At 41.1% G+C, this 15,628-nt stretch overlaps 2 protein-coding genes across 5 annotated transcripts in view; one reads left to right on the top strand and one right to left on the bottom strand.

Moving 5' to 3' along the window:
- The window catches only part of fars2 (phenylalanyl-tRNA synthetase 2, mitochondrial), a 150,725-nt gene extending 139,914 nt beyond the window's left edge, over positions 1-10,811 (bottom strand). For both annotated transcript variants that reach the window (XM_045702156.2, XM_045702157.2), the window contains exon 1: positions 10,550-10,811. The gene's annotated coding sequence lies outside the window, so the exon portion shown is untranslated. The remainder of the gene's footprint in view (positions 1-10,549) is intronic.
- The window catches only part of LOC106578582 (LYR motif-containing protein 4B-like), a 78,439-nt gene continuing 73,572 nt past the window's right edge, over positions 10,762-15,628 (top strand). For all 3 annotated transcript variants that reach the window (XM_082965663.1, XM_045702158.2, XM_014157570.3), the window contains exon 1: positions 10,762-10,900. In XM_082965663.1, coding sequence (XP_082821789.1) covers positions 10,818-10,900 — 83 coding nt within the window. In that variant the 5' untranslated portion in view covers positions 10,762-10,817. The remainder of the gene's footprint in view (positions 10,901-15,628) is intronic.

Here is a 15,628-nt window from a genome sequence, read left to right as displayed (position 1 = left end):
AAAGTATTTGATCCCCCGCTGATTTTGTACATTTGCCCACTGACAAAGAAATGATCAGTCTATAATTTTAATGGTAGGTTTATTTGAACAGTGAGAGACAGAATAACAACAAAAAAATCCTGAAAAACGCATGTCAAAAATGTTATAAATTGATTTGCATTTTAATGAGGGAAATAAGTATTTGACCCCCTCTCAATCAGAAAGATTTCTGGCTCCCAGGTGTCTTTTATACAGGTAACGAGCTGAAATTAGGAGCACACTCTTAAAGGGAGTGCTCCTAATCTCAGTTTGTTACCTGTATAAAAAGACACCTGTCCACAGAAGCAATCAATCAATCAGATTCCAAACTCTCCACCATGGCCAAGACCAAAGAGCTCTCCAAGGATGTCAGGGACAAGCTTGTAGACCTACACAAGGCTGGAATGGGCTACAAGACCATCGCCAAGCAGCTTGGTGAGAAGGTGACAACAGTTGGTGTGATTATTCGCAAATGGAAGAAACACAAAATAACTGTCAATCTCCCTTGGCCTGGGGCTCCATGCAAGATCTCACCTCGTGGAGTTGCAATGATCATGAGAACGGTGAGGAATCAGCCCAGAACTACACGGGAGGATCTTGTCAATGATCTCAAGGCAGCTGGGACCATAGTCACCAAGAAAACAATTGGTAACACACTACGCCGTGAAGGACTGAAATCCTGCAGCGCCCGCAAGGTACCCCTGCTCAAGAAAGCACATATACATGCCCGTCTGAAGTTTGCCAATGAACATCTGAATGATTCAGAGGACAACTGGGTGAAAGTGTTGTGGTTAGAGGAGACCAAAATGGAGCTCTTTGACATCAACTCAACTTGCCGTGTTTGGAGGAGGAGGAATGCTGCATATGACCCCAAGAACACCATCCCCACCGTCAAACATGGAGGTGGAAACATTATGCTTTGGGGGTGTTTTTCTGCTAAGGGGACAGGACAACTTCACCGCATCAAAGGGACGATGGACGGGGCAATGTACCGTCAAATCTTGGGTGAGAACCTCCTGCCCTCAGCCAGGGCATTGAAAATGGGTCGTGGAAGGGTATTCCAGCATGACATTGACCCAAAACACACGGCCAAGGCAACAAAGGAGGGGCTCAAGAAGAAGCACATTAAGGTCCTGGAGTGGCCTAGCCAGTCTCCAGACCTTAATCCCATAGAAAATCTGTGGAGGGAGCTGAAGGTTTGAGTTGCCAAACGTCAGCCTCGAAACCTTAATGACTTGGAGAAAATATGCAAAGAGGAGTGGGACAAAATACCTCCTGAGATGTGTGCAAACCTGGTGGCCAACTACAAGAAACGTCTGACCTCTGATTGCCAACAAGGGTTTTGCCACCAAGTACTAAGTCATGTTTTGCAGAGGGGTCAAATACTTATTTCCCTCATTAAAATGCTAATTAATTTATAACATTTTTGACATGTTTTTCAGGATTTTTGTTGTTGTTATTCTTTCACTCACTGTTCAAATAAACCTACCATTAAAATTATAGACTGATCATTTCTTTGTCAGTGGCAACGTACAAAATCAGCAGGGGATCAAATACTTTTTCCCCCCTCACTGTATACGCTGATTCGGTGAGGAGGTTTATTAGCAAGTGCATTGGTGATGCTGTACCCATGTTGACTATTAAAACCTTCCCGAACTAGAAACCGTGGATTGATGGCAGCATTTGCGCAAAACTGAAAGCGCGAACCACTGCTTTAATCATGGCAAGGCGACTGGAAACATGACCGAATACAAACAGTGTAGCTATTCCTTCTGCAAGGCAATCAAACAAGCTAAGCGTCAGTATAGAGACAAAGTAGAGTCACAACTCAACGGCTCAAACGCGAGACGTATGTGGCAGGGTTTACAGTCAATCACGGATTACAAAAAGAGAACCAGTCCCGTCACAGACACCGACGTCTTGCTCCCAGACAAACTAAACAACTTCTTTGCTCGCTTTGAGGACAATACAGTGCCACTGACACGGCCGCTACCAAAACCTGCGGGCTCTCCTTCACCGCAGCCAACGTGAGTAAAACATTTAAGTGTTAACTTCTTTGGGGTAGGGGGCGGAACTTTGGATGAATGAGGTTCCCAAAGTAAACTGTTACTCAGGCCCAGAAGCTAGGATATGCATATAATTGGTAGTATTGGATCAGATATTTCTGTATTTCATGTTCAATTATAGAGTATATATATATATATATATATATATATATATATATATATATATATATATATATATATCACACACACACACACACACACACACACTCTACCGGTCCAAAGTTTTAGAACACCTATTCATTCAAGGATTTTTATTTTTTTCCTACATTGTAGAATAATAGTGAATATATCCAAAGATATGACATAACACATGGAATCATGTAGTAACCAAAAAAGTGATAAACAAATCAAAATATATTTCAGATTCTTCAAACAGCCACTCTTTGCCTTGATGACAGCTTTGCACACTCTTAGCATTATCTCAACCAGCTTCATGAGGTAGTCACCTGAAATGCATTTCAATTAACAGGCGTGCCTTCTTAAAAAGTTAATTTGTGGAATTTCTTTCCTTCTTAATGCGTTTGAGCTAATCAGTTGTGTTGTGAAAAGGTAGGGGTGGTATACAGAAGATAACCCTGTTTGGTAAAGACCAAGTCCATATTATGGCAAGAACAGCTCAAATAAGCAAAAAGAAATGACAGTTCATCATTAATTTAAGACGTGAAGGTCAGCCAATATGAAGAATGTCTAGAACTTTGAAAGTTTCTTCAAGTGCAGTCTCAAAAACCATCAAGCACTATGATGAAACTGGCTCTCATGAGAACCGCCACAGGAATGGAAGACCCAGAGATAACTCTGCTGCAGATGATAAGTTCATTAGAGATACCAGCCTCAGAAATTGCAGCCCAAATAAATGTCTCACGGAGTTCAGAGGAGACTGTGTGAATCAGGCCTTCATGGTTGAATAGCTGCAAAAAAACAACTACGAAAGAACACCAATAAGAAGAAGAGACTTGCTTGGGCCAAGAAACACGAGCAATGGACATTAGACTGGTGGAAATTAGTAACTTGGTCTGGAGTCCAAATTGGAGATTTTTGGTTCCAACCACCGTGTCTTTGTGAGACGCGGTATGGGTGAATGGATGATCTCTGCATGTGTATTTCCCACCGTGAAGCATGGAGGAGGTGGTGTAATGGTGTGGGGCGGCTTTGCTGGTGACACTCAGTGATTTATTTAGAATTCAAGGCACACATAACCAGCATGACTACCACAGCATTCTGCAGCGGTACGCCATCCCATCTGGTTTGGGCTTAGTGAGACTATCATTTGTTTTCAACAGGACAATGTCGAAAAACAGAATTGTCTACCTTGATGTCAAGAGACTGGACATTGGTGAGTAGTATACTCGGGAGCGGTGAGCGATGTGCCCGTCTACGGAGCCTCACCAGAAGACCGCTCCATCTGCCCCTTCTGCAGCGCCGTTGTTTTGGGTCGCCTACTGGGATCCAATCCATTGTCCTGGGTGGTGGTCCAAACAGAGGATCCGCTTCGGGAAAGTCGTATTCCTGGTCGTTATGTTGGTAAGTTGACGTAGATCTTACATCCAATAGTTCTTCCCGGCTATATGCAATAAGACTTAAGATTTCCTGGGGTAACAGTGTAAGAAATAATACATAAAAAAACAAAATACTGCATAGTTTCCTAAGAACGCGAAGAGAGACGACCATCTCTGTCGGCACGATAATGTACAGAATTCAATGGCGGCAAGCTTTACACCACTTCAGCTGACGCTTGGCTTTGTGCGTGGTGATCTTAGGCTTGTGTGCGGCTGCTTGGCCATGGGCATCCATTTTATGAAGCTCCCGAAGAACAGTTCTTGTGCGGACGTTGCTTCCAAAGGCAGTTTGAAACTCGATAGTGAGGGTTGCAACCAAGGCCAGACAATTTTTACACGCTACGTCCATCAGCACTCGGCGGTGCCATTCTGTGAGATTGTATTCCTGGTTCCTCTCAAGGTTTCTTCCTAGGTTTTGGCCTTTTTAGGGAGTTTTTCCTAACCACCGTACTTCTACACCTGCATTGCTTGCTGTTTGGGGTTTTAGGCTGGGTTTCTGTACAGCACTTTGATATATCAGCTGATGTAAGAAGGGCTATATAAATAAAAATAAATTTGATTTGATTTATGGCCAACCACTTCGTGGCTGAGCCGTTGTTGCTCCTAAATGTTTCCACTTCCCAAAAAAAGCACTTACAGTTGACCGGGGCAGGTCTAGCAGGGAAGAAATGGAATCCTATGACAGTGCCATGTTGAAAGTCACTGAACTCCTCAGTAAGGCCATTCTACTGCCAATGTTTATACACCTGTCAGCAATGGGTGTGGTTTAAATAGCTGAAACCACTCATTTGAAGGGGTGTCCACATACTTTTGTATATTTAGTGCATGTAAGCAGCACAGAAGCATTGGATTCATTTGAGAAATTAGGCTACCTTTGGTCTGCTTTTTCGTTGAACCACAATGGATGACAAAGTCCTTTAGCAGAAGGGTGATGTTGCATGAATGAGATATCAATTTCCCTTTAAGGTATCCAAATTAAAATAGATATTCTATATGGAAACGTAACATTCAAAACAACCCCTTGTCGTGAAATCCAATTAGTAGTTAGTCTTGTCCCATCGTTCCTGTACGGACTCGGGAGAGGTGAAGGTCAAGAGCCATGCCTTCCCCAAAACACAACCTCGCCAAGCTTCTTGACACACAGCTCACTTAACCAGAAAGCCAGCCGCACCAACATGTTGGAGGGAACACCGTACAGCCACAAGGAGTCGCTAGAGCTCGATGGGACAAGGACATCCCAGCTGGCCAAACCCTCCCTGAGGGCAAATCCAACACAACACATCACTGAGTACCACTCTTCATATTTTCAAGCATGGTGGTGGCTGCATCATGTTATGGGTATGCTTGTCATCCGCAAGGGCTAGGGAGATTTTTTTTTTTTTTATAAAAATAAATGGAATAGAGCTAAGCACAGGCAAAATCCTCTGCATCAGGTGATAGAAATATGAACGCACAACCAGCGATTTGAACAGTTGTGTAATTCTACTTTCCTGTGGATATATTGAGTACGGTTACATGCACACAATGTGATTTTATTATGGATAGTCAAATATAATGGAACGATTCTGGGCCAAATGTGCGCCACCTCTTGGGCCCAGGATCGAACCCAGATCTGTAGTGATGCCTCTAGCACCGCGATGCAGTGCCTTAGACCGCAGCGCCACGAACGTGAGTGTTTCTAATGAAACAACAATGCATGGAAATGACTATTGACAATCAATAGCTAAAATATTTGTGATTGAGATCACAATAAAAAAATAAAAAAATTAAATGAGTGATTTGGATGTTCGGTAGCATTCTCAGTCATTGTTTGGAGATTGCCTTAAAGTGGGCTCTTATTTTCCCTCCTTTATTGGGCCTGTGAACGATTAATCAATTTACTCCATCCGCCCGTTCCGCCACTGTGAAACAACAAGGTATAAATGATGAATGCAAAAATGTTTAGGTCTTCTTGTTGAATACCTAGGATTTATTTGTGAGGGAACACCTGCATTGGTCAAGTTGAATAGAAGAGATGGACAGAACCCAGAAAGCCAACCAAGAGACTTGAGTATGCCACTTTTGTCAGTGTTACTTACACTCTGCGTTAGTAATTGATGCTACTGTCAATGTGATTTGGGTATTTTTTTGGTGTCAAACCAACAATACGAGAGTTTCAAAGGCTTAAGCCTTGAGCCAATTAAGTTGTGCCATGTCACTTGTTAGGACAGGGTGATGTTTAGTCTATAGTTGTGACAGCCGGATGGCTGGTTGGGTACTTTGAAGGAAGAATTTCTGTGCATATGGATGTTGTTAAAGACAGCTGATATGCTCTGTTCCACCATGGATTCCAGGCTAAAATAAATATTTGATTCTAAAAGTAACAGCCACATCTGCTGTCTTACTGGATATATTGTGCGTTAATGTAGTCCATGGATTTAATATAAAAATAGGCCAATGTTGACGCAGCCGGTCAGATCCAATGCAGTGTTTTCCAAGGGTACCACGTACTCCTTCTAACCTTACAGACACTGTATGAGTTAGCATGGCCCCAACAGCACACTGAACTCCAATAGTCTTCCGCTGTTGGTAAAGGTGAAATCACATTGAGACACTAAGCTAGCTGACCTCTATGCTACTGAAAGACTTTAGCCTAGAGGGCTTGTTTCCCAAAAGGGGTTTTACAGCCACCCTCTGTATGACTTTCACCATCAAAGCCTAAGCCACCAGCAAAAATACAACGGAGCAAGTGCATCTCATGACATTTTCACATGCAAATAGATGATTTATGTCATATACATTCAGTGACCATTTTATTAGGTACACCAATCGAGTACCAGGTCGAACCCCCTTTGCCTCCAGGACAGCCTGAATTATTTGGGGCATAGAAGCGTTGCTCAATTGGTATCAAGGGAACTAATGTGTGCCAGGAAAACATTGCCCACACCATTACACTACCGCCACCAGCCTGTAATGTTGACACCAGGCAGGATGGGGCCATGGAGTGAAATTGCTTATGTCAATCCTGACTCTGCCATCAGCATGACGCAACAGGAACTGGGATTCGTTGGACTGGACAATGTTTTTCCACTCCTCAATTGTTCAGTGTTGTTGATCACGTGCCCACTGGAGCCACTTCTTCTTGTTTTTAGCTGATAGGAGTGGAATCCGGTGTGGTCGTCTGCTGTAATAGCGCATCTGAGACGAGGTCCAACGAGTTGTGCATTCTGAGATGATGTTCTGCACACCACTGTTATACTGTGCCATTATATGCCTGTTAGCTTGCACGATTGTTGTCATGCTCAACAACCAGTTGTTTTCACCCACAGGACTCCTGCTGATTTGACATTTTTTCATTGGTAAACCCTAGTCTGTGAAAAGCCCAGGACGTTTTTGAGATACTGGAACCGCCACACATGGCACCAATGAACATACCACTCTCAAAGTCACTTAAGTCATTCCTTTTGCCCATTCTAATGTTCAATTGAACAGTATCTGAATGTATCGATGCCTGTCTGCATGCTTTATATAGCAAGCCAAGGGGTGGTGTACCTAATACACTGTCCACGTAGTGTAAATGAGCTACATGAAAAGAAATATGACTGTTTGTCTGTATGACAAAAACATTTTTTTTTTATTTGTACATGTAGTTTACATAATTTGCTAAGCCTTATGACGACAAACACAGAGTACAACAAAGTTAATCGCCACTTCAGATACAGTTGAAGTCGGAAGTTTACATACACTTAGGTTGGAGTCATTAAAACTCGTTTTTCAACCAATCCACCAATTTCTTGTTAACAAACTATAGTTTTGGCAAGTCGGATGGGACATCTACTTTGTGCATGACACAAGTCATTTTTCCAACAATTGTTTACAGACAGATTATTTCACATATAATTCAGTGTACCACAATTCCAGTGGGTCAGAAGTTTACATACACTAAGTTGACTGTGCCTTTAAACACAGAAAAACTGAAAATTATGTCATGGCTTTAGAAGCTTCTGATAGGCTAATTGACATAATTTGAGTCAATTGGATGTGTACCTGTAGATGTATTTCAAGGCGTACCTTCAAACTCAGTGCCTCTTTGCTTGACATCATGGGAAAATCAAAAGAAATCAGCCAAGACCTCAGAAAATAAATTGTAGACCTCCACAAGTCTCGATCATCCTTGGGAGCAATTTCCAAATGCCTGAAGGTACCACGTTCATCTGTACAAACAACAGTACGCAAGTATAAACACCATGGGACCACGCAGCCATCATACCGCTCAGGAAGGAGAAGCGTTCTGTCTCCTAGAGATGAACATACTTTGGTGCGTAAAGTGCAAATCAATCCCAGAACAACAGCAAAGAACCTTGTGAAGATGCTGAAGGAAACCGGTAAAAAAGTATCTATATCCACAGTAAAACGAGTCCTATGTCGCCATAACCTGAAAGGCCGTTCAGCAAGGAAGAAGCAACTGCTCCAAAACCGCCATAAAAATGCCAGACTACGATTTGCAACTGCACATGGGGACAAAGATCGTACTTTTTGGAGAAATGTCCTCTGGCCTGATGAAACAAAAATAGAACTGTTTGGCCATAATGAACATTGCTATGTTTGGAGGAAAAAGAGGGAGGCTTGCAAGCCGAAGAACACCATCCCAACCGTAAAGCGCAGGGTAGCAGCATCATGAGGAAGGAAAATTATGTAGATATATTGAAGCAACATGAGTCAGAAGGTTAAAGCTTGGTCACAAATGGGTCTTCAAAATGGACAATGACCCCAAGCATACTTCCAAAGTTGTGGCAAAATGGCTTAAGGACAAAAAAGTCAAGGTGTTGGAGTGATCATCACAAAGCCCTGACCTCAAACCTATAGAAATTGTGTGGGCAGAACTGAAAGCATGTGCGAGCAAGGAGGCCTGCAAACCTGACTCTGTTACACCAGCTCTGTCAGGAGGAATGGGCCAAAATTCACCCAACTTATTGTGGGAAGCTTGTGGAAGGCTGAAATGTTTGACCCAAGTTAAACAATTTAAAGGCAATGCTACCAAATACGAATGTGATGAAAGAAATAAAAGCTGAAATAAATAATTCTCTACTATTATTCTGACACTGTTCACTGGTCACCCCCAAAGCCAATTCCTCCTTTGGTCGTCTTTCCTTCCAGTTCTCTGCTGCCAATGACTGGAACGAACTGCAAAAAACTCTGAAGCTGGAGACTCATATCTCCCTCACTAGCTTTAAGTACCAGCTGTCAGAGCAGCTCACAGATCACTGCACCTGTATATAGCCCATCTGTAAACAGCCCATCTATCTACCTACCGCATCCCCATACTGTATTTATTTATCTTGCTCCTTTGCACCCCAGTATCTCTACTTGCACATTCATCTTCTGCACATCTACCATTCCAGTGTTTAATTGCTATATTGTAATTACTTCGAAACCATGGCCTATTTATTGCCTTAACTTACCTCATTTGCACTCGCTGTATATAGACTTTTTGTTTTCTTTTGTTCTACTGTGATATTGATCCTATGTTTTGTTTATTCCATGTGTAACTCTGTGTTGTTGTATGTGTCGAAGTTGCTATGCTTTATCTTGGCCAGGTCGCAGTTGCAAATGAGAACCTGTTCTCAACTAGCCTACCTGGTTAAATAAAGGTGAAATAAAAAAATATAAAAAAATAAACATTTCACATTCTAAAAAATAAAGTGGTGATCCTAACTGACCTAAGACAGTGAATTTTTACTTGGATTAAATGTCAGGAATTGTGAAAAACTGAAATGTATTTTAAATGTATTTAGCTAAGGTGTATGTAAACTTCCGACTTCAACTGTATGTGTACCACTTAGCTTAGAAGGCTAATCAAATGTCATATTCTTATAATTCAAGGGCTAGCCTATTCATTAAATAGGCCTAGTTTAAATGACTTAACCTTAGACTGTGACAGTAAACCAACATGAGATATCAACAGCAGATTGCTTGGAGGTTATTTATAATTCTGACCAATGCATGAAATGTATAGGCATGGGCCATGTGTTATGACTGGTGCCAATACAACATGCTCTTGTTGAATAACCAGTTCATGGGAAGGTCATGTGTGGCAGAAAGGAAGTGTAAGCCCTATATAGTACGCCAAATTCATAATAAACATTTACATTAAAGCAGCAATTTGCAGATGAAACGATAAACTCTATCCCCACCACTGTTTCTGTAAAAAAAAAAAAAAAAAACGATTACATTAAAGTTTTAACCATGGTTTGAGCCTATACAGCATTTGTTTACATGTACTTTGTCTACAAACATTGGAGTAAAACAAGATAGTATCTGTGTTTCTGATGGGATAAGACAGTTGAACTAAGCTCACGAGGCATTGAAAGTTATATTCTCCAAGAATCAATGGGTACATATCATTAATTTACAAGTCCAAAAATTGATGTAGTTAATTGCTGATTGCCTCTTTAAAAGACAATATCCAAATGTAAATTATTACTATCATGAATTTGGCGTACTATATAGGGCTAAGCAAGTGTGTGGTTATCTATTTCAAGAAAACCCATTCCTACCCTACAATACCAGCGTTGCAGGTGATCGCGAGCTACAGTAGGAAGATATGAATGCCTAAAAAGATGTTTACAGTTGTTCACGTTACCTGTTCCTGACATGAACAAGAAATGCAATAACATAGACTGGAACTAACTCTAGCAAACGAGTTAGTCTCTTTGTAACAACTGTTTTCGTAAAGCTAAGCGCAATGCTAACCATAGAGGCATTGCTATCTGGTTTATGATTATGAATGGGGTGCCCTGGAAGATTGAATCATTTGACAATGCCAATGTACTAAAACTCAGACGCGGCAGTGTTTGTCATTTACAAAGAATACATTTGTGTGGGAAAACACATGAACATTACAAAAAGCACAGCTGAAAGTTAGCTCACCTTTTACCACTGTGGAAGGGTGGATTATTTTTTGAAGACAGAAAATATGCCTGCAAAAATTAAGAACTATGTACAGTTGTTTTGAAAACAAAGTGTATATTACTCATGAAATACATTCATTTTCGTATCTTTATGATACTTTGTTATGGTCATCAATCTTAGAGGCTTTCTAAAGCTAAACTGAAACGAATGATTGTATACTGGCGCTCACTAACTACATTTAATCGAGGTCCTGAGCGCGAACGAAGGTCGGCGCGTTGTTTGCAAGATGGCAGCGTCTACAGCCCAGGTGCTTTCTCTGTATCGCAAGCTTATGAAAGAAAGCAATAAATTTCCCTCTTATAATTACAGGTAAAAGCTTTGCTATTTCCTATTGTCTGTGTTCTAGCTAGCGATAGATATTGTTTAAATCGCCTCATTGCCATTGCTGGTCAACATTCTGATAGATTGGGTTGTGCAGGAATGATATTAGACAACAGAAAACTTGCTTATATTAATGTGATTTAACTTCAAATCGTTTAGTCGGGGTTGGGCTGTTTAGCACCTTTGGCCATAGCCTGGCTATAGTACTTCAAGAGTTCAGGCTGGTCTCATAGAATAGACGTAAACAGAAACCACGTTTCCATAAACGGTGTTTATGCAAGTAAAATCATCACACATTTGTTGTCATATACGTCTTTGGTCATACTGTATTAAAAAAAGTGATGGAAACCGGAAGTTTCCCTAACATGTAAAAAATGCCGACAGATGATTTGTTGGTTCGACATGGTGACGTTTTTGTGTCGGTAAAATTCAGTATGCGAAAATGGCGGTGGAAACGCCATTGTGTAAATATTGATATAATAACCATAATATCGAAGTAAACTTGGAGTCACAATTATATGGTGTGTGTGGTCCTCGCACTACGACTCGGGAAAACATACAGTTTATTAGGCTACAGATGAAATGTGGGACAGGGTGTTATTTTCAAGTGATCAGACAGGGTCGCGGACTGGTCAATGCTAATCCCTAGTCAATGCTAATCCCTAGTCAATAATGGCACCAAAGAACCTGTCTGGAATCTTAAATTCAAAACGTTTTGTCTAATTCAACACGTTTTGTCCAATATCTCAAGATGGGGTGGTTTATATTGTTATTACATTTTTAGGGTTGATGTCAAACAGATGATTAAAATAAAAGTAAAATGTACTTAATATGTGAATTAAGCAGTACGGAATACATAATTCAGTAATTTAAGACTAAACATTTAATGTTGGGTTCATATTAACATCTTGTAAAAATGTTAAACAATTGTAATTCAACTTTTTATACTATGTTATGTCAATTGGGCACTAAATATCCTAATTGGTATGTACAGAATAAAAAAAAATACAGGATGTTAAGCCAATTCATTTAAAGTAAGGTGGTCATATTGTTAACATACACAATATATCAAAATATGTGGATACCCCTTCAATTGAGTGGATTTGGCTTTTTCAGCCACACCCGTTGCAGACAGGTCTATAAAATCGAGCACACAGCCATGCAATCTCCATAGACAAACATTGGCAGTAGAATGGCCTTACTGAAGAGCTCAATGACTTTCACTGTGGCACTGTCATAGAATGCCACCTTTCCAACAAGTCAGTTAGTCAAAGTTCTGCCCTGCTTGAGCTGCCTCTGTCAACTGTAAGTGCTGTTATTGTGAAGTGGAAACTTCTAGGAGTAACAACGGCTCAGACACGAAGTAGTAAGCTACACAAGCTCACAGCATGTAAGAATTGTCTGTCCTCGGTTGCAACACTCACTACCGAGTACCAAACTGCTTCTGGAAGCAACGCCGCACAATAAATGTTTGTCACGAGCCTAAGATCACAATGTGCAATGCCAAGTGTCGGCTGGAGTGTTGTAAAGCTCACCACCATTGAACTCTGGAGCAGTGATAACGCGTTGTCAGGAGTGATGAATCACGCTTCGCCATTCGACAGACAAATCTGGGTTTGGCAGATGCCCAGAGAATGATACCTACCCCAGTGCATAGATGATTGTCCTTCTGGAAGGTTCTCCCATCTCTGCAGCACACCACCAATAAGGCCTTTATGGTAGAGTGGCAAGACTGAATCCATTCCTCAGTAAACCGGGATAAGCTAGCTAGACTAATTGAGGCTGCATGCGCGTTCTTGTCCTGCACAGTTACAAACAACTCCATTCAGAATATAAAGTAGCAGCCTGTATGTTGGCTCCTGGATGTTGTAGCCTATCCTTCTCCTTTAACTTTAATTTCCATAATTCTAATTCCATTTTACATTGATTAGATATATCCTAACTTTTGCCCCACACGGAGGCTTGATTACTGTGGGTTATTGTCACTTTGATTACTATGCTTGGCCAACAACAAGCTTACACGCACCCCTCTCGTGAAATGCAAAGAGCAGCCGCATCAATGATAGGCCTACATTTCTCTCTACTGCAGCAGTCTCGTTCGGCTCTATATGGGTCCTTATGGAAAAGTCAGTTAAAATGTAAAATACCTGAGACCCGTGACATTCATATCAGATCTGACCTAGACCTGTGACATTATTTAGGTCCCGGATCGTGTCTTGGGAATTCTGGTAAAGGTGGATCCGTGTGGACCTCTACAGCAAGCTCTTACAGGAGTCTTTAAAGGCCCAGTGCAGTCAAAATACATTGTTTCCTTTTTGTTTTATGTCATATTGTACAACATTTGATGATACTAACACTAAAAGTGTGAACAAATTTGATCTGTGTTATTTCCTGATAGTTGCTGGCTGTAAATGCAATCTAGCAATGCAATCTAGCATTGGAATGTACCAGAGGCCACCAAAATGGAGCTAGTTTGGCAATTCATTCTTCACCAGGGTGGGTGCAAGCCCCCTCGGAACACCCTCAGGCCTGGGGAGCCTGGCTGGCTACTTTTTCAATTTAGCTGGCTACTCCATGTGCTTGTGGAACACTGGCTGGCAGGGTGCTCAGCCCCAGTGATGCACTGGGCCTTCTGCACCACTCTCTATAGCACTTTGCCTCCCATGGTGGAGCTGTCACTGGCTGACCACCTTCACCCCATGTTGTGCTTCTGGCACTTCCCTCCCTGGAAAGACGTTGCGCATTTCCATTAGACCAAGGTTTTGTATGTCTTGTGAATCAGAGCACTTAACGTGACTTCTTTTATTGTTGACTTACCAGGCAGAGTTACTGGAAGATGTGGGGAAGCAACTGGATTTGGGGACCCTGAATCTCGATGCTTGGGATGATGTTTTATTGCATGTTCGCTGACTGTTAAGTGTTTTGCAAGGAGAACCGTTGAAATCAAGGTATGGGCCTCCCAAGTTTTAGCAATGAGACAAGCTCGAAAATTGGGGATAAATAAATAAGAAATCATTGTTAGGGTGGCCCTATAGACCTCGGGTCAGATCAAAGTACATTTGCTGTTCACCCTGTAGCTTCACCCTATTTGCTTTGTTGAAAAGTATGGCCCATAATAACACCGCTAGCTGCCATGTCCAGAAACGTACATCTCTTGCCTACAACATATAGATCGGCGTAAGCATTATGAAGGGACATTCCACCTAACTATCAGAGGTTAAAGGAAAACTCCACTCTAAAACTATCTTTAGGGATTTGATTGTATTGATACTGTTGATACAGTCCCAAAATGCTTTGCATACCACCAAAGTTTTCAAGATGTAGGATTTTCAAGGTGCAAAGTGTCACTTGCCACATGATGCATTTTACATCATCATGATGATGATGATGATGCAAGTGACCCTTTGCTTATGAAAGTCCGATATCTTGAAAACTTGACTGCAGACATGAAAATCATTTTGGGATTGTTAAACTTTTCAAGCGTGTGTTCCAAATATCTCTAACGGTCAACCCAGCGTGAGTTGTTTTATGCACGTGATGTCAGAATGCACTCACTGTTCCAAAATGTGATTGTTACTGAACAAGACAGTTAACACACGCTGCCTGCTAATTATCTATAGGGTGTTTCAACTTGTCAATTTCAAATTAGATGTGTTCCGCCGCCTCATTAATTCACATAGAAGTAGCCCATTTCACTGTTGCGGACAATTTATGTTTGAGACTTTACTGAGCCAGACAAACTTCTCTCTTCAAGGAGAGCCCAAGCACTTACCCAGTGTTTCCGCAGATCAAGTATGCAGACATTTGCGCAGTCTTGCACGAACTGGCACATGTTCTGACTCGCATTGCCTTCATTGTTGTTTTCCTCACAAATAATAACTTGTGTGCATTCCTATCAAAGTAAATGCCTTATTTTCTGTATATCGTGTTGTCGTTTCTACTGTAGCATACAGTATGTATGGAGCATAATGTATTAACAGTTTTATTCACGTTTTCAAGTACTGGTGACAATGCATTCTGATTATTGCATTGATTAATGGACACCTATTGTGTGTGTGTGTGTGTGTGTGTGTAAAAAATACTTTTTTGAAGCTTGTGTTGATTATGATTAGCTAATGCTAAGCTCTTTTCCAGCTATGTGTGGTGCTATGTTTGTTGACATTATAAATGTTATGTTTGTTGGTATCCAAAAATAAACCGGTCACATTCAGGACATAACTTTTTAAGGACTGTGTTCGTGCAAAATGTTTCTGTGAAAGTGTGGCTAGCTCATGCTGACTGTTGCGTCAATCGAAACGCGACATTCTAAATAAGTGTTCTAATCACACCGGTTTGAGCGCATGCTGCAGGGACCACTGTAGAATGATCACACCTTTTTTATTGGTATGTGTCAAAGGGTTAACAATGGACTAATGAGAAAATGCCAAAATATATATATACTGCTCAAAAAAATAAAGGGAACACTTAAACAACACATCCTAGATCTGAATGAAAGAAATAATGTTATTAATTACTTTTTTCTTTACATAGTTGAATGTGCTGACAACAAAATCACACAAAAATAATCAATGGAAATCCAATTTATCAACCCATGGAGGTCTGGATTTGGAGTCACAGTCAAAATTAAAGTGGAAAACCACGCTACAGGCTGATCCAACTTTGATGTAATGTCCTTAAAACAAGTTAAAATGAGGCTCAGTAGTGTGTGTGGCCTCC

The sequence above is a fragment of the Salmo salar genome, chromosome 19 (assembly GCF_965601325.2).
Source record: "Salmo salar chromosome 19, fSalSal1, whole genome shotgun sequence".
NCBI lineage: Eukaryota > Metazoa > Chordata > Actinopteri > Salmoniformes > Salmonidae > Salmo > Salmo salar.
The sequence above is the reverse complement of the archived record's forward strand: the minus strand, read 5'-3'. Positions and strand labels throughout refer to the sequence as shown.